Below are 23,627 nucleotides of genomic sequence, written 5' to 3'. Positions count from 1 at the left end.
GACCAGAACTGCACATTAATACTCCAAATTAGACCTCACCAATGTGAGGAGAAGAGGTATGAGGCCAGAACAGAGAATGGAAGAAGAGGGAAGGGAAACCAGAATCACTGAAAGGAGAAATTGATGTTCATGCCATCAGGTTGGAGGCTATCTATATGGAATATGACATGTTGCTCCTCCATGCTGAGTGTGGCCTCGTTGTGGCAACGAAGAGCCATGGATTGACATGCTGGAAGAAGAATGGGCATGGAATTAAAAATGGTTGGCCACTGGGAAATTCCACTTTTGGCAGATGGAGCGGAGGTGCAAGACAAAGCAGTCCCCCAATTTATATCTGGTTTCACCAATGTAGAGGAGGCTATATCGAAAGCTCTGGAACACCAAATGGACAAGGGAATCACGGATAGAGCGATCCCTGCGGAAAGCGGAGAGTTGGTGTGGGGGAGGTAAAGCAGAGGGTGTGGGTTCTAGCTGTGATGTCACTTTCAAAGAACGATGGATCTCTATTCCCAGAACCCTCTGATCATCAGTGCCCTACCACTCACTGTGTAAGTCCTATCCTGGTTTGTCCTTGCGAAGTGTAACACCTAACACTTGTCTGCATTAAATTCCATTTGCTATTTTCCAGCCCATTTTTCCAGCTGGTCTTGATCCTGCTTTGCGAGCCTTCCTCGCTGCCTACCACATCCCCCAGTTTGCTGATGCAGTTTACCACATTGGACATAGATGATAAACAACAATGGACCCAGCTCGGATCCCTGCGGCACTCCACTAGTTACAGGCCTCCAGCCAGAGAGGCAACCATCCACTACAACTCTCTGGCTTCTCCCTCGAAGCCAATGACTAATCCAATTCACTACCTCTTCAGGCTTTCTGTCTGATTACATTCCTAGAATGCATTGCTGTTTTAACGATGTTATATAAATCCAAGTTTTTTTGTTGTTTATCCTATACTGAATGAGACCAGGGAGGATGAGCACTCACGTACAACTCCCCTGTTGTCATACCACCATGGGTGTTTGATTGCTCATTCTCTGGTGTCTTAATTGATTGGTCATTTGCCATTTGGAACAGTGGCCATTCAACTATGAGATTCAAGTTCAAGTTTAATGGTCACTTACCCATACATGAATACCCATGAATACAGCCAAATGAAACAGCATTATTCTGCTAACAAGGCAAAAATAACAAGAGAATAGAATGTGCAGTTAGGTCCGCATCAGAGTGCATTCCCTTCCTGCTTTGCCTTAGCACTGAAAAGGTATTTGTGGCTGTTAGACCATCCAGTCTTTGACATATTTATGGAAGACATGATTTGACAACGGACAATCAAGGCAGTGTTATAGATTTTCAGATTCTAGGGCCAAAAAGGGGTTGTGGGAATCAGGCAGGAAGGAGGAGTTCAAGCTGAAACAAAGGTTAAAGTTCAAAGTTTGAAGTGTCCTTATCATCAAAGTGCATATTTGTCACCAGAGAGTACCCAGAGATTCGTTTTCTTGCAGGCATTCACAGTAGAACAAAGAAATACAAAAGAATCAATTAAAAACTACGCACAAAAATGGACAAGCAACCAATGCACAAAAAAAGCCAAAATGTACAAATTTTAAAATAATGATAATAATGGTGATTGTCCATCATGTCAGATGATGGACATGATGGAAACCCGTGCAGGACAGTTTTTAAAATGGAAAAGCCACTGCACTAGAGAAGGTCTCGACCTCAGAACTCCACATGAGTGGTATGAACAAGTGTCACAAACTGGGGTCTTCATTGGTTGCAGTGGATAACCATGATGTCTTCTATGCCTTTGCTCTCCAAAGTGCGTTGCAGTACCACCTTCCTGGCTGTTGGATCTCACTGCAGATCTCATTGCTCAGTCTTCCAGATATCACTTCTCATGCGAGGACAAGCATGACCCTATCCCACCAGGTGTGAGGCTGCCATCTGCCTTCACCTGGTTTATCCTGACTGTCACAGCGGTGTGCCAGATGTGGCCGCTCTTGACTGCAAACAGCTACTTGGAACCATAGGTGAGAGCTGAGTGCCCAGTGGGAACCAAACATGAGTGTGCTGCCCCAAAATGGACATGGTAAGCCCTTTCGCCAGTGGTGTTACCCCTCCATGGACACCCTGTGCACCCTCAAAATAAATAATAGAGATAAATAAATAAACAAACATAGATAGATAGACAGATAAATAAATAGATAAATCAACAAAGCAAGCTGAGGACAGGAGTTGTAGAGTGATTAAAGTTAAGTCCATAGGTCGTGTCCAGTTTGTTGAGGTGAGTAAAGTTAGTGAAGATCAGCTCTGATCTTGGTGGGCAGGTTTGAAAGGTTGCGAGCCTATCGCTGTTTCTCTGACTTACCAACACTATGTTCCTATGTTCCTGAAAGGCCATGAATCACATGAAGCTCTAGAGCAGCCAGCTGCAAATAATATTCAGCGTGTGATCTCACAACAGTCACTCATCAGATCAGGTCTAAGAAGAGTTTGAATTTGTGTGTCAACTTTCACACCTTAACGAAATCCCAAAGCCAACGCGTGTGTGAATCTGTGTGGGTAGTGTTTTAGTGTACGGAACTCAGCAGCCAATTTTCACACTGCAAAGTCTCACAAACTGCAGCATAACAATAAATTGTATTTTAGTAATTTAGATCCTAGTCTTAATTGATCGATTAATTCATTAATTTTAGAATGTGGTTGTCACTTTGCAGCAACTTAATGCATTAAAGCATGCAAACATGGTTAAGAGTTGTTCAAACCAATCATCAGAACGGGGAGGAAATGTGACTTTAACTGTGAAATGATTGTTGGTGCCAGACGGGGTGGTTTGAGTATCTCAGAAACTGCTGATCTCCTGGGATTTTCATGCACAACAATAGTTTACAGAGAATGGTGAAAAACGAAACATCCAGTGAGTGGCAGTTCTGTGGGTGAAAAAGCCTTGTTAATGAGAGAGGTCAGAGGAGAATGGTTCAAGCTGACTGGAAGGTAACAGTCACTCAAATAACCACATATTACAACAGTGGTGTGCAGAAGAGCATCTCCAAATACATAACATGTCAAACCTTGAAGTGGATGGGCTACAATAGCAGAAGGCCTCAAACATACACCCAGTGGCCACCAGTAAGTATAGGAGGTACTAACATAGTGGCAACTGAGTGTTCTGTTGCAGAGTTGACAGCTTTAACGATTGATGTGGGAAAAGTGAGTGTCAGTTCATGTGACACTCGATCCAGTAGGTGAGAAAGTGGGAGTTATTCCATTATGATGTGTTTCACTTGAATCAGGTTGGAACCAATATCCTTGAAATCGAATAATTAGGGCTGTAGAGAAGCCTAAGCTGAATCATCTGGAGGAAGGGAAATTTAGGAAAACTAAAGACAAAAGAGGAGGCGATCGTGCAAGTTAGTGAATTGAGTAATGATAACCGGATTATGATAGGATGAGACAGAGCAACTAAATGTCACAAGTATTCCTCCAGTTAGAGTCTGCTCTCAAAATGGTTAAAAATCGAATTATATAAATCAAAAAGTTGTAGGTATATGTTAACAAAAGTAATGCAATAACCATGGAGAACTTTAATCTGTATAAACACTGAGTAAATCGTATTAGCTGAATGGAAGACAAATTCATGGAGTATCTAAGAGTTGGATTTCTAGATCAGTATGTTAAAGAGTCAACAAGGGAGCCAGCTATTATACTGTGCATAAAGATAGGGTTAGTTAATATTCCGACAGTTAAGGGCCCTTTAGGGATCATAATAATTTTATATCAGAATTGAACAAAATTTCATTCAATCTGAAACCAGGGACTTAAAACTAAACAAAGCTAACTATGGTTGTGATAGACTGGGAAACTGCATTAACAGATATGACAATAAATCCCTTTTATGGTACAAAAATTACAATAGGAAAAGTACTCCAGTTATTGCTAATAAGTGAATATAAAGATAATACAAAATCAAAGGAAATGTTCTACAATACTCTTTAAAAAAACAACAGAGGATACATGAAAATAGGAACAGGAGTAGGTCACCATGCCCCTCAGGTCTGCCCCACCATTCAGTAACAATTGCTACACCTCCCCCCTCACTGTCATTCAGGGCCCCAAACGGTCTTTTCAGGTGGGGCAACACTTCATCTGTGAGTCTGTTGGGGCCATATACTGTGTCCAGTGTTCCCATTGTGACCTCCTGTATATCAGTGAGACCCAAAGTAGATTGGGAGACTGCTTCACCCAGCACCTGTATCTATACTCTGCCAGAAAAAGCGGGATCTCCCAGTGGCCACCCATTTTAATTCCAGTTCCCTTTCCCATTCCAATCTGTCATGATGAGGCCACACATAGGTTGGAGGAACAGCACCTTATATTCCTTCTAGGTAGCCTCCAACCTGATGGCATGAACATCAATTACCTGAACTTCTGGTAATGCCCCACCGTCTCCTTCACCATTCCCCATCCCCTTTTCCCTCTCTCACCTTATCTCCTTGCCTGCCCGTCACTTCCCTCTGGTGCTCCTTTTCTCCTCTTTTCTTTCTTCCATGGCCTTCTATCCTCTTCTATCAGACTCCTCCTTCAGGCTTCACCTATCACCTTGTGTTTCTCTCTCCCCTCCCCCCACCTTTTGGATCTAATCCTCAGCTTTTTTTTCTCCAGTCCTGCCGAAGGGTCTCGGCCTGAAACGTCTGTAGAGTTCTCCCAGCATTTTGTGTGTGTGCTCGGATTTCCAGTTCCTGCAGATTTTCTCTTGTTTGCAATATAATCCTGACTGATCTTTGCCAGCCTCAACACTTCTTATCTGTCAGTTCCTTGGTCTTTCAAATATTTAACAGTGTCCTCTTTAAGCGTATCTAATGATATGGCCTCCACTGCTCTTGGGGCAGAGAATTCTGAAGATTTACTACCTTTGAGAGAAGATTTTATGCACCTCAGTTTTAAATGAACAGACCCTTATTTTGTAAGTGCCCTCTTATTTTCAACTCTAACACGAGTGAAAATCTCTGAACATCTACACTGTAAAGCATTTTTTCTTCTCCCCTCTTCCATTGGGCAGAAGAAACAAAAGCCTGAAAGCATGTAGCACCAGGGTCAAGGACAACTTCTACCCCGCTGTTATCAGACTCTTGAACAGACCTCTTGTACAGTAAGATGGATTCTTGGCCTCATTGTGATCTTGCATTTAATTGTTTACCTGCACTGCACTTCTTTAGTTGCATTTACACTTTATTCTGTATTGTTATTTTTTTACCTTATTGTACCTCAATGCACTATGAACAGTATGCAAGACAAGCTATCACTGGATCTTGGTATCTGTGACAATAGTAAATAATACCAGTACCAATATCCTTAGCATTTTAGAAAAAGTTAACTCCTTATTCTTCTAAAAGTGAGCATGTACACAACCCCTCTTCCTGAGTTTGGTAACAAGCTCTTGGGCTGACATTAAGGAAAAGATTGTTGTCATGACACCATGCTACTAAATTACCTATCTCCTTCCTGTGCTCTGCCTTATTTGAGGTTCAGCACGCTGCAAATATCATCTACAAGCTTGTAGGTGGAGTCAGACCCCAACTCTTTTGATAGGGCAGCCCTTTCATTCCAGAAATGAGCCTGGTGGATCTCCTTTGGACTTGCTCCAATATTACTCTAAACTCTAGGATTTGGAGAAGTTCGGAATTCCATAATGAGAAACTAAGAACTTGATAAGGAAAACACAAGTAGAGAGTATTATCCAGTAAGAAAACAAAATAAATTCTGTGGATGTAAATACATCCAAAAGTTAACATACATCCCTTTCAGATAGATAGGAGGAATTATAAATTGATTTAATGTTGTCACAGGTACGGAAGTACAGTGAAAACCTTTGTTCTGCATGCTATCTAGACAGATCATTTCATTACACAGTGAACTGAGGTAGTACAAGGGAAAAACAATACAATAGGATGCAGAATATAGTGTTACAGAGAAAGAGCAGGCAGTAAGTTGAAAGGCCATGGTGAGATAGATTGCGAGGTCAAGGGTCCATCTTATCATGCGATGGGCAGTCCATATTTGGCTTATAACAGTGGGATAGAAGTTGTCCTTGATCCTGCTGGTATGTGCTTTCTAGCCTTTGGATTTTCTGCTTGATGGGAAGAGAGAGAATGTCTGGGATGAATGTGTCTTTGATTATGCTTACTCCTTTGCTGAGGCAGTGAGAAGGGTAGACAGAGGGGAGTCTGTTTTCCATGGTATACTGTCCACAACTCTCTGGGGTTTCTTGCTGTCACAGGCAGAGCAGTTGCCATACCAAGCCGTGATGCATCCAGAAAGTAAGCTTTCTATGGTGCATCAATAAAAATTGGTAAGAGTTGATGGGACATGCCAAATTTCTTTGGTCTCCTGAGGAAGTGAGCTTTCTTGATTGTGGCCAGGATATTCACACCTAGGAACTTGAGCTCTCAAATCTCGCAACCTGAACACCTCCCTTCCTGAAGTCAGTGACAAGCTCTTTTGCTGACTTTGATGAAAATATTTTCATCATGACACCATGCCACTATCTCCTTCCTGTGCTCCAACTCATTATTAATTGAGATTCAGCCCACTACAGTAGTGTCATCTTTGAACTTGTAGATGGAGTTCGTGCAGAATCTGGGCATACAATCATGAGTGTACGGGGAATGTCAGAGTCGTAGAAAAGCAAAGCTCAGAAATAGGCCCTTTGGCCTATCTATTCTGTGCTGAACCATTTATACTGACTATTCCCATTGACCTGCACTGGAACTATAGCCCTCCATACCCCTAGCAATCTTGTACCTATCCAAACTTGTCTTAAATGTTGAAATCGAGCTGGCATGTACAACTTGCACTGGCAGCTTGTTCCACACTCTTGCAACCCTCTGAGTGAAAAGTCTCCCCTCATGTTCCCCTTAAGCTTTTTACCTTTCACCCTTAATCCATGGCCTCTAGTTGTAGTCCCACCCAACCTCAGTGGAAAAAGTCTGCTTGCATTTACCCTATCTATACCCCTCATAATTTTGTATACCTTTGTCAAATCTCCTCTTAATCTTCTACATTCCAAAGAATAAAGTCCTAACCTATTCAATCTTCTGTTATACCTTAGGTCCTCCAGACCTGGCAACATCCTTGTGAATTTTCTTTGTACTCTTTCAACCTTATTTACATCTTTCCTGTAGGTAGGTGACCAAAGCTACACACAATACTCCAAATTAGGCCTCACCAACATCTTAAACACTTCAGCATGACATTCCATCTCCAGTACTCAATACTGTGAGTACAGGCCTTAAATATTTATGAAGGCCAATGTGCCATAAACTTTCTTTATGATTCTATCTACCCGTTACACCACATTGAATGAATTATGGACCTGTATTCCCAGATCCCTTTGTTCTACGGTACTCCTCAGTGCCCTACTGTTCACTGTGTAAGACCTACCCTGGTTGGTCCGACTGAACTGCAACACCTTACACTTGTCTGCATTAAATTTCAACTGCCAGTTTTCAGCCCATTTTCCCAGCTGGCTGAGGTCCTGCTGCAAGCTATGGTAGTCTTCCTCCCTATCCACTGCACCCCCAATCTTGGTGTCATCTGCAAGTTAACCACATTATCATCCAGATTGTTGATATAGATGACAAACAGCAATGGACCCAGCACTGATCCCTGCGGCACTCCACTAGTCACAGACGTCCAGTCAGAGAGGCAACCATCTGCTACCACTTTCTGGCTACTCCACAAAGCCAGTATTGGAGAATAATGAAATTGTAGGGGAATTAAACAAATAATTTGGAAAAAGACACAGAAACCTACTGGAAAACATTACTAAAGAGCTTGAGGAACTGGAAGAAATAGCAATAACAAAGAAATTGATTAATGGGATTGAAATCCAATTCTCACACAAGACTTTCAATTCTCACCCAAGTCTTGGTGACCTACAACAGAGTTTGAACAAGGTACCACAGAGACAGTGGATGCACTGTAAAATTCCATGGGACCTGGAACAGTTCCTACAGGTTAGAAGGTAGCAATGTAACCTGAGCTTTTCTAGAAGTCGGGAATCTGAACTGAAACAACAAAGCAGTTAGCCCAATATCAAGATTAAGGTCATTGCTACAATTCATCATAAAAAAAGTTGTAAAGGGAGTTCTTAGAAAATAAGAAGAGGGTTGGTCAGAGGCAACATAGACTTATGATTGTTCAAAGTAAAGTTATTATCAAAATACTTATACATCACTATATATTACCTTGAGATTCACTTCCTTGGGGACATTTACAGTAGAACAAAGAAATCAAGTAGAATCAAGGAATAAAACTATGCACTAAAACAATCAATGTGCAAAAGAAGACAAACTGTACATATAAATAAATAAATAAATAAATAGATAGATAGATAAATAGATAAATAAATAAATAGACAGACAGACAGACAGACAAATAAATAAATACTGTTGTAGAGTCCTTGAAAGTGAGTCTATTGGTTGTGGACCCTGATGGTTGAAGGGTAATAACTGTTCCTTAACCTGATGGTGTGAGACCTAGGGTTCCTGTACCTCCTTCCCAGTGGCAGCAATGAGAAGCTCGATCGACCTGGATAGTGGGGGTCCTCGATGGTTTTCCTGTGATAGCGCTCCATGTAGATGTGCTCAGTGGTAGGGAGGGCTTTTCCTGTAATGGACTGGGTGGTATTCACCCCTTTTTGTAGGCTTTTCCATTCTTGGGCATTTGTGTTTCCATACCATCCATGATGCAACCTGACAGGATGCTCTCCATTGTGCGTCTATGGAAGTTTGTCAGAATTTTAGATGACATGGTGAATCCTGCAAACTTCTAAGAAAGGAAAGGTGCTGCTGTGCCTCCTTTGTAATGGCGTTTACATGCTGGATCCAGAACAGATTCTCTGAAATGACAGCGCCAAGGAATTTACAGTTACTGAACCTCTCCACCTCCGATCCCTTAATGCAGGGGTCGGCAACCCGCGGCTCTTTCAACTCTGTGCTGCGGCTCCCTGTGGCTTTGGAAAATAAATGAGTATTTAATTAAAATGTATTTTATGTTAGTTTGTTAGTTTTTGAAATGTAATTCTAAATTTGAAGATTATGGTGATCTTGTACAATCTAAATAAAACGTGGCGACCCATTTCCTGGCACATCCGAACCGGCTCATAATTCGCCAGCGTTCCAGCTAAGGGTGATAGCCTACGGGGGTTTGTGAGTACGTGTCTTTTGGAGCATCCGTGCCCACGGGGGGCAGGTTGAGAGAGGCTTAAAAGCAAGGCTGTGTAGTTCGAATAAAGTTATCTTTGACTGCAGTTTAACCACTCCGTGTCGTTATTTTAGCGCTGCGTGTTTTTATCGCTATTAATATACGTCACCACTGCCAATGCCTGACACCCGCCAGTGCGCAATTTCTTTTAACTTTTCGATTCAAGGTAGGCTAACGATGTAGTAACCTTCAACCCAACGTCTTTTTTTCGGAGTTCAAAATGTTTTTGTTGCATGCAGAAATGTAATTTCGTTTGCTCTGCAGGAGTTCATCGATTTCATAAATGCAACACATTATAGTTTGTTTATACATAGCATAAAGGCAAAAAAAAAACGTTGTATGCAGTGTTATTTCATTTTAAATGTCAAATGGGTTTTGTGGCTCCCAGTGTTTTCTTTTCTGTGGGAAGTGGGTCCATATGGCTCTTTCAGTGGTAAAGGTTGCCGACCCCTGCCCTAATGAGAGCTGGGTCGTGGATCTCTAGTTTCTTCCTGGAGTCAATAATCAGCTCTTTGGTTTGGCTGGTGTTGACAGAGAGGTTGTTGTTGTGGCACCACTCAGCCAGATTTCCAGTCCCCCTCCGAAATGCTACAGAAGTCACATTTGACAAATCTGTTGGAGTGTTTTGAAGTTGCAACTTGCAAAACCTTTGATGTGAAGCAATTGGATGTTCAGCAAACTTTGATAGGATGCCACACTAAAAAATATTAGAGCAAATTAAATGAAGGAAATGGACTGGTTAATAGATGGAAAACAGAGAGCATGATTCATTTTTAACTGGATACCGCACTAGGGTCCCAAGGACTCAAGATTCAGGTTTATTTATCACGTTACGTCAAAGTGTATAGTGAAATGCATTGTTTGAATTGACAACCAACATTAGCCAAGGATGTGCAAGTGTTACCACACTTTTCGCTGCCAACATAGCAAGCCCACATTGCTCAGCAGAACAGAACACAACGAGCAACAAAACACCAGCTATAGAAACCCCATTCTTCCCTCTCACCCACAACACACATGAAGTCTTCTAACCCCGTGACACTTCATGTTCTTCAGTCTTCAGCCCGGATTCGGACGCTGATACACGGTCTTTGGGCGTTGACTACCCCAGCAGACTTGCAAAGATTTGTAGATCCAGGGCTCCTGTCAGATTTCCAACTTGATTCTCAGGTCAACATGTACAACAGACCACAGCATCAGCAGTGTACTTTGTGTTTTTGATTCTCAGGTCAATTTGCTTTATATCGACTACAGTTCTGCCTTCAACACAATACACTCCAGCACACTGATCGTTAAAGTATACAATCTAGGACTCAGTACATCAACTTGCAAATGAATTCTGAAATTTCTCACCAGTCACACCTAGGAAGCCAGGCTAGGCACGCATACATTAACCTCCCTGACCCTGAACACCAGTGCACCCAGGGATGTATTCTGAGCCTCTCCTCAGGTGATCTGCCCCTTCCTATGCCACCAACTCCATCATCAAACTTGCAGATGACACCATGGTGATTGGATTAATTACAAATAACATCAAAGCAACATACAGAGGAGGTGCAGAAGCTTTCTGAAGGGTGCAATAAATAAGAACTGATTATCGATTTCAGGAAATGAAGAAAGAATGAACAAGCTTCACTACTCATAAATGGTGTAGCACTGGAAAAGATCTCCAGCTTTAACTTTTTGGGAGTGAACAACACAGAGGAGCTCTCTTGGACCACCAACATCTTCTTGACAGTAGGTAAGGCTCAGCCGTGCCTATACTATCTTAAGGAAATCTTTAGAGAGCAAATCTGCCCCAAAAGCTGATGGTAAATATGTAATTGAGAGCACACTCACCTACTGTATGACATCATGGCACACTAGCTACAACAAGATTGACCAAAAAGCACTTCAACGAGTGATCGGGACTGCACAGAACACAATTCTGCACACAGCTGCAAGATATACAACTCACAATGTCTACAGCAATCTCATAAAATCATGTTCGACTCATCCCGTCCCAATAAACACCTGTTCAATCTCCTGTGGGGACAGGAGATACAGGAATATCTTGCATGGACATGCAGACTGAAAAACAGCTTTTGTTCCAGGGCTCTGTGCAACTGAACAACCCACCCCCACCCTCCCATAGTCCAGAGACAATATAGACAATCTGCAATAGATGGGCATGTGCAACATTTGAATGGGACAGCCATTGTTTTTTTTAATTTTAGAGTTGTTTGTTTTTAACGCAGTTGTTATTAGATGTCATTCTAAATAACTCAGATATTATTTTAAATGTAGTCATTGTGTTTTTAGTAATTGATTTGCTGATTTGCACTGAGTGGTTAGCATTGCAATATCATTGTCCTCAGCAATGACAATAAAGATCTAATCTAATCTTTGTATTTGCATTTGGATGAAGAGATTGAATGTGATACAGAGGATGCAGAGAAGCTTCAGGGAGATAAAGCCAGGCTAAGTCAAATGAGGAAGTTATACTGCTCAAACAAGAGAGAATCTGCAGATGTGGTCCTGCTGAAGGGTTTCACCGAAATGTAAACTACTTTTTATCACCTGGCCTGCTGAGTTCCTGCAGCATTTTGCGTGCATTGTGAAGTTTACACTTCTCACTGCCTCGGAAATGTAGCCAACGTAATCAAAGACTCCTCTCTCCCTTTGGCAGAAGATACAAAAGCAGATACCACTAGGCTCAAGCACCAGCCTCTACCCAACTGTTATAAGACTATTGAACAGTTCCCTAGCATGATAAGATGAATTCTTGACTTCACAATCTACCTGGTTTTGACCTTGCACCTTATTGTTTACCTGTGCAGCACTTTTTCTGTAAATGTAACACTTCATTCTGCATCTGTTATTGTTGAGGGCAGCACAGTAGTGTAGCAGTTAGTGCAGTTGCTCTGCAGTAACCACCAATTGGGGTTTGACTCCCACTGTTCTCTGCAAGGAGGGAGGACACACTGGGTGAATTATAATGTGGAAAACTGTTGTCATAAATAGACAAGTGGATTACTTCTTTTAAAATTATGATTGAAAAATATTGATATTCAGAGAGAGCTGGATGTCCTTATACATAAATCACTGAAGGTCAACATGCAGGTAAAACAAATATTTAGAAGGGGAAATGATATGTTGGCCTTTGTTACAAGAGGATTTGAGTATAAGTGTAAAAGCGTCTTACTTTTATTACGCAGGGCCATGGGGAAGATTGCATCCAGAACATTATGTACAGGTGTATTCTCATCACTAATGGAAGGATATGCTTGCGACACAGAGAATAAGCAAAAGTTCACCAGACCGATAACTGAGATTCATACCTTGAGAACAGATTGGGCCTATACTATCTAGAGTTTATTAGATTGAGAGGAGATCTCATTTAAATGGGCAAAATTCTTACAGGACTAGAGAGGTAGACATGAGGTTGATTTTTACATTGCCAAGTTGTTGAAAACTAGAGTTTACACAGTCAAGATGAGGAATAGGGCCGTTCAGGACTGTGACAAAGAGATATTCTTCATGAGGGTAGCAAAGAGGGTTCTGGAGGCTTATTCCCAGAATATAGATGATTCTGGTTAATTGTGTCTTCTGTTAATCGGGACAACAACTTATTTGGGACATTTCTTCAAGAACAAAAACTGAGAAAATTGCTGGGTTTCCCTTTGTTTATCTGGGTCACTATGCCAATTAATTGGGAACAGGAGACTGTTGCAGAACAGTTGCTAACTACTGTCAGTCATGTGCACTTGTGTGGCCGTTAGTCACTACACCGTGCTTAGAGCAAACAGTTTTTATAGTGTCAGGTGCATGTGTTTGTGTTCAAAAAACAGTGATTTTTGTCATTGATAGTTGGTGAGAAATATGCAACAAGACAATTCAGAGCTGTTTTGCACAGTGTGGTTTCGGCATTCAGGCTCAGAGATGCCAGAAACGGCCTTTAGACATTACAGAGTGAAGTTTTTGAATAGCATCAGTTGCACCTGCTTGTGTTGTTATCCATTTGGGCTGATGGACACTGATTCAAAAAGCAGTGATTTTTGATAATTTTTTAAATTTTGACAATGCAGGAAGGTAATTATCTTCACTAGGTGTCTGTGCTGATTATGTTCATTTACAGTCAATCAAAAGAACATGGCAGCAATTAATTCTTCTGTCGATCCTTAGGAACTAATACACAGTTTTATAATACTGTAGTAGTATTGGTAGCATTCTAATTTGTTCTGTATTTCATTTAAATGCATATTCTGTTAATCAGTTAAACTGTAGTTTGTCTTTGTTCTGCCTTTTAACTATTTCCAAGAAAGTTTCAGCAAATTGAGGCAGCCACTTAATTAGGCCAAAATGTACTGGTCTCAATGTGCCTCAATTAACTGTATACATTTTTAAGACAGAATTCAATTAGACATTTGGGACAGGTACGTAGATAGGAAGGATTTAGAGGGATATAGCCCAACCTCAAGGAGATGGGACTAACTCCGATAAGCATCTTGGTCAGTATTGATGAGTTGGGCTGAAGGGCTGTATAACTAATAAATTTTGAATATTACTTGCTGACTAAAGAAGTGAATGCAAAGGTGTAGCACTGAGGTAAAAGATCAATTTTGATCTTTTGTGTGGCAAAGCAGGCAAGAGGACCAAGTGCCCACCTCTTTTGTTTCTTATGTTGATCCTCTGTGATTTGTAAATGAAATTGCACGTTGTGTGATTGACTGTAGGCATTCCCGCTTCTGACTTAATGATGTAATGAAGGTCTTTGATGAAGCAGCTGAGGACAGTTTTGTCTTGGGCACTACATGAAGGGACACCCACACAGATTTCCTAGGGATGGGATGGTTAACAAATTCAGATTCATTTATTATTCGTGTGTATATCGAAACATACTGCGAAATATGTTGCTTGCAATAACAACTAACACAACCTAAGGATATGCTGGGGGGCAGCCTGCAAGTGTCACCACCCATTTGGCATAGCTTGCAACACCATGCTCGGCAGAACGACACAGAACACAACAAGCAACTAAATAAGCCCTGTCCCACCCACGCACATAGGCAATTCTCCGACCCCAGGGCAGGCCTCCAGGCCTTCAGTCTTCCATCTCCGGGATTTTGACTTCACTTTAACCAAGGCCATCTCCCATTTTCATTGAAGTTCTGATAGACTCACTTCGTTGATCAATCCGGTCCAACCTTATGTTATATTTTTTGGAGGTAGCTCATGTTTCAGAAGCAATAATTTCTAAGGCACAAAAAACAGATTGACAATGCATATTGAACAATATATGGAAACAAAAAAGAACAGAAGATTGATGCAAAATGGTACCAGAGCATGGTGACTCATTACAAGTGGATCCCTACAGATCAACTGACTACATCTATCATAATCTGTGATGCATATTCGCTCTCTTTGGACCAGAGGACTTGTTTGTTTTGCTAAGCTCAGCTTTCTAAGTGCAGCAGCTGTGAGCTTCTAAAGATCAAACTGTTGTTCTTGAATAAGTTAAACTTCCAACCATTATTCTTTGTTTAGCTGCTTGTCATAAACAGGAGCCAGTTCTCAGTTCTTATTGTAAATGGCAAGCAGTAATCATTTCTTCTTCTTTGATTGTCCACTGAAATCCGATGATAACCTCCACTCCTTTAACGGTGAGATCCTTGATGACTATACAGTCCTATCCTGGACCCACAAGCTCTATTGCAGGTGGGACCTGTATATATGGTAGTGGTGGCAACCATGGCTGCATTTCTCTTGGCTCTCTTCTGCTGTCTTCTGATCGTTCTTTCCATCTCCAGAATACAAACCCCATCCCTACATAGCTGTCACTAAGTGATACGGTCAGCAGTAACATCCTCCAGGTCCTCAGGTCTGATCTTGCACTTCCCTAAAGCATTCTTCATCTGATTCTTATAGCGCTTCTTCAGCCCTCCAGCTGAGTGTCGACTATGATGTAGCTGGCCGTATAACATTGCGGGGTAGCCGACATGGGGGCATCCTTATCATGTGCCCCAGCCACTGCAGCTGACGCTGGGTGATCATGGCCTCAATAATTTTGCAGTTGGTCTTTACAAGTATTTCAGTGTGAGGCACCCGCTCACGCCAGGTAATTCCCAGGATGCACCGAAGGCAGCTTATGTGGAAGTGCTCCAAGAACTTGATGTGACGGCTGTAGGTTACCCAAGCTTCACAGCTATAAAGGAGGGTGGTGACACAGACTGCTTGGTATATGGCAACCTTTGTGGAGGGACAAAGGCTCCTGTTCTGAAAGACTCTACGCTGAAGTCTCCCAAAGGCAGCTGATGCTTGTTTAATGCATCAATTCACACCGAATGAAGCTCTTTGCCAGATCCCTAAGAATGATAAGATCCTTTTGGGGACTTCAACACTAGGGTGGGACAGAACAACAGGGTATGGAGTGGAGTGCAAAGTAAGCGTGGTATTGGCAAGGTGAATGCAAATGGCATGAGGCTACTTACTCTTTGCTCTGAGCATAACCTTACCATAACCAACACCAACTTAAAATGACAGCACACTTGATCTAATTGCCAAAGAGGTGCAGTATAAAACAATTGGGTATTTAATTTGGCTTGTTTTAAAATAGACAATACTGCCCAAGTTGTTTAGTTCAAATAAGTTTGCAGACTAGATGGAGAAAGTCACTAAGCATAATAAGTAGCTGATCTATTAATAAGAGTAAAGGTATGTGTTCTCAAGGAGTCAGCTTCACAGCATTAATTCTGAGCGCCTGAGGTCTCTTTCTCCAGAAGCTTCTAGAATAATTGTGTTCAAAGATATCTGAAAAACTATCAGGAGTGTGAAGTCAAACAAGTGGCCTGAAAGGAGTCAAATCTCTAGGTGGTATACAGTGTACATACTTTAATAATAAATGTACTTCAAACTTTGTCTTTTTAGCTTATCAGAATTGTACCTGTGTTTTGGAAGTCCTTTGTGTTTTAGAAATGGTTTGAATTTTGGAAGTCTTTTATAAGATAGAAATCATCTGCAGGTTTTAAATGTGTCTTGAGAATGTTGTTTGGATTTAAGTATGTATCACTGAAAACAAATGAACGGTGTTTAAACTATATTGTTAGCTGGAAGTATCTTCTCCTTGATAAGGAGGATGGGATCCACCGCTCAACTAGTGGATATTGGCAGCTAAACTCACAGTGATGATAGACAGGGAAGGAAATCAGCCTTTAAAGATTGGGTAGTTACAGTACAATGTCCCTTCAGTGAGGATACCCGTAGCTATTTGTATCGATTAGGCCTTACAGTTTGAGTTTAGAACTTTGTAGTCAGCAAACCCAGCACCATCACAAATCACTCTACCCTTTTCAAGGCACTGTGTAATGATTTGATCTCTATGAACTGTATGCAACACAAGTTTTAATCAAAGTCAAAGTAAATTGATTATCAAAGTACATGTATGTCGTCAAATGCTACCTTGAGATTCATTTTCTGGCAGGCATTTACATGAAGATAAATAAATACATTAGAATTTATGAAAACTATACATAAACAAAGACTTACAAACAACCAGTGTGCACAAGAAGACAAATTGAGCAAATAAAAAAAAAATAATATTGAGAACATGAGTTGTGGAATCCCTGAAAGTGAGTCTGTAGGTTATGGAATCAGAACTGAGTTGAGGTGAGTGAAGTTATCCACGTAGCTCTGTGTGCTGTGTAATTATTTGATTTATATGAACAGTATACAAGACAAGCTTTTCACTGTATCTTGGTACATGTGACAGTAATAAACAATTCCAATTCCAATTCTTGAGGCCATATTTGTCAATTCCTGTTTGGATGTCAAGAGCAGTTGATCCCACCTCACCTCTGGAATTCTGCTCAGATCTTTGTTTTGGCTTCCAGAGTTGAGTCGCTCAGGCAAAACGTAACTTGGGCATCAGCGAGGAAGTGTGGCTCAAAGGCACTGGCAATGTCCAACTGCTACTGAGGGCTGAAAGAGTTCTGTTCGAGCAGATTGAATTAGTGAATGGAACACACCTAGGCAGTTTTTAAAAACAGTTGCATAGATGCCAGTGTAGTAATTGCACAGAACAACTTGGCCAGAGTCATGAATATTTCTGGAGTGCTGGATATACTATTCTATTTTCCCTTCCAAAGTGGATGACCTCACTTTTAGCAACATTAAATGCATGATCCTATGGGCCAGTGGATTCCAAATCTTAATGTCTTGCTTAAAAAGAGATTTCTCATTCCATTTTTTACTTCCTCAGTGGCCACTTTATTAGGTACACCTGCTCTTTAATGCAAATGTCTAATCAGCCTATCATATGGCAGCAAGTCAATAAATGAAGCTATGGAGACCTGGATGAGAGGTTCAGTTGATCAAACCAAATGTCAGAATGGAGAAGAAATGTAATCTAGGTGACTTTGGCCATGGATTGTTTGTTGGTGGTTCGAGTATTTTTAATTTCCTAGGATTTTCACATATGATAGTCTCTAGAGATTACAGAGAACTAGTGCGATAAACAACATCAGGGAGTGGCTGTTCTGTGGGTGAAAACACCTTGTTAATGGGAGAGAACAGAGGACAGTGGCCAGACAGACAGGAAGGTGACAGTAACTCAGTAAACCAGGCATTACAACAGTGGTGTGCAGAAGAGCATCTCTGAACACACAGTACATTGAAACTTGAAGCGAATAGAGCTACAGCAGCAGGAGACTACACCAGGTTCCACTCCTATACCTAATAAAATGGCCACTGAGTGTATCGAAAACCTGTGAGCTCTTTTTATTGAACTTTGAGACACAGAAAGCAATTTTCTTCATTTACTTTGTCTAAATCCCTCCTGATTTTATGTGTCACTGCCAATCTCCTGGATTTATTACTCAGAGAAAGAACTGTGTTGATTACTGTCAATTCACAGTATTTGAACACTGAAGAAGGCATCTGGCACACTGGCCTTCATCAGTAAGGACACTAAGTATAGAAGTTGGGAGGTTATGGTGCAGTTGTAAAAGACATGGTAGCGGAACGATTAGTGTAGCTCTATTACAGTACCAGCAACCTGCATTCAATTCTGCCACTGTTTGTAAGGAGTTTGTACATTCTCCCTGTGACAGCATGGGTTTCTTCTAGGAGCTCTGTTTGCCTCCCACATTCCATGAACCTTCAGGTTAGTAGGTACACTGTTCACGAGTGTAAGTGGGTGTAGCGTGTTGCCTGTTACCATGCTGTATCTCTAAATAATTAAAATAAAGATGCTGGTGAGGCTGCACTTGGAGTACATTGCGTTTGGCTTTAGTCACCCTGCTGTAGGAAATACATTGTTAAACTGGAAGGAATACAGATCAGGTTTACAAGGATGTTGTCTGGACTCACAGGACAGAGTTATAGGGAGAGGTTGGACTGTCCTACCCCTCAGTCTCCTACACTCTACTCCTTAGAGCATAGGAGACCGAAAGGGGATCTTACAGATGTGTATAAAATTATGAGGGGCATAGATCAGGTGAATGCACTCAGTCTTTTTCCCACATAAGAACTAGAGGACATTGGTTTATGGTGAGAGGGGAGAGGTTTAATAAAGACTTGAGGGGCAACTTTTTTTACACTGAGAGTGGTATGCGTGTGGAATGAGCTGCCAGAGGTTGAGGCAGGTACATTAACAACATTTAAAGTACAGTTGGATAAGTACATGCTTTGGAAAGGTTGAGAGGTTTGGGGCCAAATGCTGTAGCACTTACATCCACAGTGATGAAGTGTTTTGAGAGGTTGGTGATGATACATACCTACTCCTGCCTGAGAAGTGACTTGGATCCACTCCATTTGCCTACTGGCACAACAGGTCCACAGCAGATGTCATTCTTTAGCTCTTCACTCAACTTTGGAACATCTGAACAGCAAAGATGCATGCATCAGGATGCTCCTTATCAACTACAGCTCAGCATTCAATGCTTTCGTCCCCTCAAGACTAAACAAGATACCTCTTTGTGCAATTGAGTCCTCCATTTCCTCACACGTAAACCCGAGTCAGTTCAGATTGGCAACAACATCCCATCAGCACAATCTCCCATCAGCACAGGTGCACCACTTGTTGTACACTTAATGTATGCCTAAGCACAGCTCCAATGCCATATTTGAGTTTGCTAGTGACACCTTTGTAGTAGGCCAAATCAAAGGTGCTGATGAATCAGCGTATTGGAGGCAGATTGAAAATCTGGCTTGAGTGGTGCCACAACCACCTCTTACTCAATGTCAGTAAGACCAGAGAGCTGATTATTAATTTCAGGAGGAAACCGGAGGTTCACGAGTCTGTCCTCATCGGGGAGTCAGAGGTGGAGGGGGTCAACAACTTTAAATTCCTCAGTGTTATCATTTCACAGGACTGTCCTGGGCTCAGCACTTAAGTACAATTAAGAAGAAAGCACAGCAACATCTCTACTTTCTTAGGAGTTTACGAAGATTCAGCATGACATCTATAACTTTGGCCAACTTATTAGATGTGTGGTGGAAAGTATATTGACTGGCTGAATCACAGCCTGTTATGGAAAAACCAATGCCCTTGAATGGAGAATTGTACAATAAGTAGTGGATACAGCCCATCACTGGTAAAATACTCACCACCATTTAGCACATCTGCATGGAACGTTGTTGCAAGAAAGCAGCATCCATCATCAGGGACTGCCACCACACAGAACTTGCTTTCTTTTCACTGCTGCCATCAGGAAGAAGGTGCAGGAGCCCCAGGACTCACACCACCAGGGTCAGGGACAGTTATTACCCTCAACCATCAGTCTCCTGAACTGAGGAGTAAGTCCACTCATCTTCACTTCACTGATCGCTGAACTGTTCCCACAACCTATGGACTCACTTTCAAGGAGTCTTCATCTCATGTTCTCGATATTTATTTATTTATTTATTTATTATTACTTTTTATTTTATTTCTTTTTGTATCTGCACAGTTTGTTGCCTTTTGGTTGTCTACTCTGTTGATGCAGTCTTTCATTGATTCTATTGTGGTTGTTGGACTTATTGAGTATGCCTGCAAGAAAATGAATCTCAGGTATATATGGTGGCATATATTGATAATAAATTTATGTTGAACTTTGAACTTTAAAAAGGGACTATCTTGGATGGCATGGATAGGTTGGGCCAAAGAGTCTGTTTCCATGTGATTTTGTGACTCTGTGTCTATGACACTCCGATACTCCATGTCACAGTATGGTTGAAGAGATGCTGTGAGTAATGTGTACCTTTCTCTTTGAAGGCAGGCGGCGATTTGTCAAAGAGCGCTGCTGAAAGATGTCAACTCCGGATCCTCCAATGGGAGGCACACCTCGGCCGGGCCCCTCCCCAGGACCTGGACCCTCACCTGGATCAATGCTGGGCCCCAGTCCTGGTCCCTCACCTGGATCAGCACACAGCATGATGGGACCAAGTCCGGGGCCCCCATCCACAGGGCATTCCATGAATCCTCAGGCACCTGGAGGGTACCCAACAGAGAGCATACACCAACTACATAAGGTAACCAGGCAGAAGTTTACCTGATAATCTATAATCTTTGTGGCAGAAGTGTAAAGAGAATTTGAGAAATAATCTGAAGGTGCTTATAAGCGTAAAAAAGAATACTCGTGAGTAACACACACAAAATGCTGGAGGAACTCAGCAGGTCAGGCATCATCCATGTACTGAAGTAGACAGTTGATATTTCAGCCTGAGACCCTTCATCAGGCCGAGACCTTTATCAGGACTGGAAAGATTGGGGAAAGAGTTCAGAATAAATGGGAGGGAAAGGATTAAAAACTGGCAGGTGATAGGGGAGATCAGGTGAAGGAGAAGTGGGTGGGGGAATGATGTGAGAAGCTTCCTTTCCATATATTTATTCAAAAAGCAATATGACCATAAGGCCATTAGAGCAGAATTAGGCCATTTGGCCCATCGAGTCTACTCTGCCACTTTATCATGGCTAATCCATTTCCCTTCAGCCTCAGTCTCCTGCCTTCTCCCCATAACCCTTCATACCCTGAATCTATCAACCTCTGCCTTAAATATACCCAACAACTTGGCCTTCACAGCCCAGGATCATCAATCGGTCCTCATATTCCCTCATACCTTTTTATTCCCAGAATCATTCTCATGAACTTCTTCTGAACCCTCTCTAATGTCAGCTCATCCTTTCTTAGATAGGGGGCCCAAAGCTGCTCACAGTACTCCTGGCGGGGTCTTACCACTGCCTCAACAGTAGTGAGATGTGCTGCCATCATGTGTACACCAAAGCCCAAAATTTCCTTAATGTGGATTCAGTATGGCTTTCCAAACACTTATATTGAGTGGAAAAGGCTTTGAAGACCATGATAGATTTCATGACCACTTTTTTTGGTTGCCAATCAGGTTCCAGAAGTAATGGGTCCCTAATGGTTAAAAAAGAACACACGGATGGATATGTGTCTTTTTAATGTTTTAAACACCCAACTGTTCTGATTTGGAATGTACTGACTTAAAGTTCAGCATAAGCAGACCTGAGGGGAACTTTGCAAAAGAAGTTGAATGAATTCTTAAAAAGGAAAGCAGTTCAGGGGATATCAGACTGGACAGAACATGACTAATTTGTTAGCTCTTTCTAAACACTGGTTCACGTACGATGGGACAAATGCACCTTTCATACCTGCAAGGTTCTATAAATGAAATATATTTCATTTCAAGATTCTAACAATTAAGTGTGTTTCATTTTATATATGTTTTGGAATTGTATGCAGCATTCTGCACAAATATCTCAGGGGCATTAGAGTGTACCAGAGATAGCTGGTGGTAGATAAAATGGTACTTACTACCTCTTTGTGTGAGCTAAAATTATTCCACATTTTTATCCTTGTATCCTCTTTCTGAATTCTTCTGCTTTATAACCTCTGACTTGCTATTTTTGACCCATATAATCCACAGTGTGGCACCCTGCCACTTTGCATATGTAAAGCATAAACTTTTGTTGCATTCTTACTTACAGATATTGTCTCTGTAATCTATGAAACCTCTTAGTAAAGCACCTTAGCTGTGCTTTTTTTTGTGTAACACCCTGATGAACACCACTCTTTGGTATAACACCCCAATATACCATACCCCTCATTTACACTTTGAAACACATTATGCTAAAGTCCTGTTATATCATTTGCTCTGTGTACTACCCATATCTACTACTGATTTCCTAATGTATTTATATACCATAGCTCTCTCTTTGTTCCTTCTCTTCATATGCCAGTTTATTTGTTTGGCCTGACTCCTCAGTCACTTCAAGCATTTCTTTGTGTTTATCGATGTTAAACAGTTAAGTTCAGGCTCTCTTCCTTTCCTCATCACTCTGTAGCTCGATGTCACTGTTGGCTGAGAGGGTGACTTTGACATTTTAACTGCAACACGTGTGGTAAGCAGAATTCATTGCGCTAATCAGTGCCTGCAGGCTGGAGGAAAGGCTGCTTCAGTAGGAAGCCTGCCGGTAGCTCCTTCTTGCCTGGTTTCCGTGCCTCTCACATGCACGCATTTTGTTGCTCGTACCGTCGGCTTGCCCAACAGAGACTCCCGAGGCTCCTGCTACGGTTCAGCTTTGGGTTCGCTGGGTTAACAGCATTAAAGCTTTTCTTACTCTCCTCCCCCGCCCCCCCACCCCACCACACTCCTCGGTCTTGTTGCATCTGTTTCCTTGGGAGCCCAGCTTCTGCTCAGCACCAGAAGGTTGTGACATTAATGGATAATAGTAACTATGCAACTACAGTTCTCTGCTAGTTGAAGGGTCGCCGCCTCCAAAATCTCGTTTCTTCACAGGCAATGGAATCAATGCATGAGAAGGTGCTGCCCGATGACCCGCGCTACGGTCAGATGAAAAGCATGGGCATGAGGTCAAGCGGACACAGTGGCATGGGGCCACCGCCCAGTCCAATGGACCAGCATTCTCAAGGTACAGCATTTGCTTCTGTGCAGTTCTTATTTGCTTCATATTTAAAGCAACACATAATTTCTCTAGTAATTACTATCCTGTTCTCTCTCACCTTCTGGGCTTCCACTTCACTCCATCATTTTAACTTGTCCCTGGGCTCTTGCAGAGACCACTGTTAGCATTGGACTCCATCTGATTCAGTAGTGTTTCTTTCCTGTGCTGAGAACTCCAATCCCCTTTAATTAACCTGTTCCAAGTTCCACATCCCCACCATTGCGCTGCATTCAGCAAACAATGGAATTGTTTGGAGAAAATTGGCAGATTGAGCAGCATCTTTGTTGGGGAGAGGAATTATTGATGTTCCAGCGTTTCAACTCAAAACATCGACAATCCCTCCACCCCCCCCCCCCCCCCCCCACAGATGCTACTTGACACACTGAGTTCCTGCAGCAGATTGCTACTACAGAATCCAGCA

General features: G+C 41.9%; 1 protein-coding gene and 1 long non-coding RNA gene across 8 annotated transcripts in view; one reads left to right on the top strand and one right to left on the bottom strand.

The window, feature by feature from the left end:
* LOC132406370 (uncharacterized) overlaps positions 1-23,627 on the bottom strand; it is a 147,363-nt gene that overhangs the window by 9,619 nt on the left and 114,117 nt on the right. The gene's annotated exons all lie outside the window — the stretch shown is intronic.
* The window catches only part of smarca4a (SWI/SNF related, matrix associated, actin dependent regulator of chromatin, subfamily a, member 4a), a 216,958-nt gene that overhangs the window by 92,732 nt on the left and 100,599 nt on the right, over positions 1-23,627 (top strand). For 4 of the 7 annotated variants that reach the window (XM_059991941.1, XM_059991940.1, XM_059991943.1 and 1 more), the window contains exons 2-4: positions 10,872-11,005; positions 20,495-20,751; positions 23,041-23,173. In XM_059991941.1, coding sequence (XP_059847924.1) covers positions 20,530-20,751; positions 23,041-23,173 — 355 coding nt within the window. In that variant the 5' untranslated portion in view covers positions 10,872-11,005; positions 20,495-20,529. The remainder of the gene's footprint in view (positions 1-10,871; positions 11,006-20,494; positions 20,752-23,040; positions 23,174-23,627) is intronic. The other 3 variants (XM_059991937.1, XM_059991939.1, XM_059991938.1) reach the window with 2 other exon arrangements.

Source organism: Hypanus sabinus, chromosome 16 (assembly GCF_030144855.1).
Source record: "Hypanus sabinus isolate sHypSab1 chromosome 16, sHypSab1.hap1, whole genome shotgun sequence".
Classification (NCBI taxonomy): domain Eukaryota; kingdom Metazoa; phylum Chordata; class Chondrichthyes; order Myliobatiformes; family Dasyatidae; genus Hypanus; species Hypanus sabinus.
This window is presented reverse-complemented; position numbering and strand designations above follow the sequence as displayed.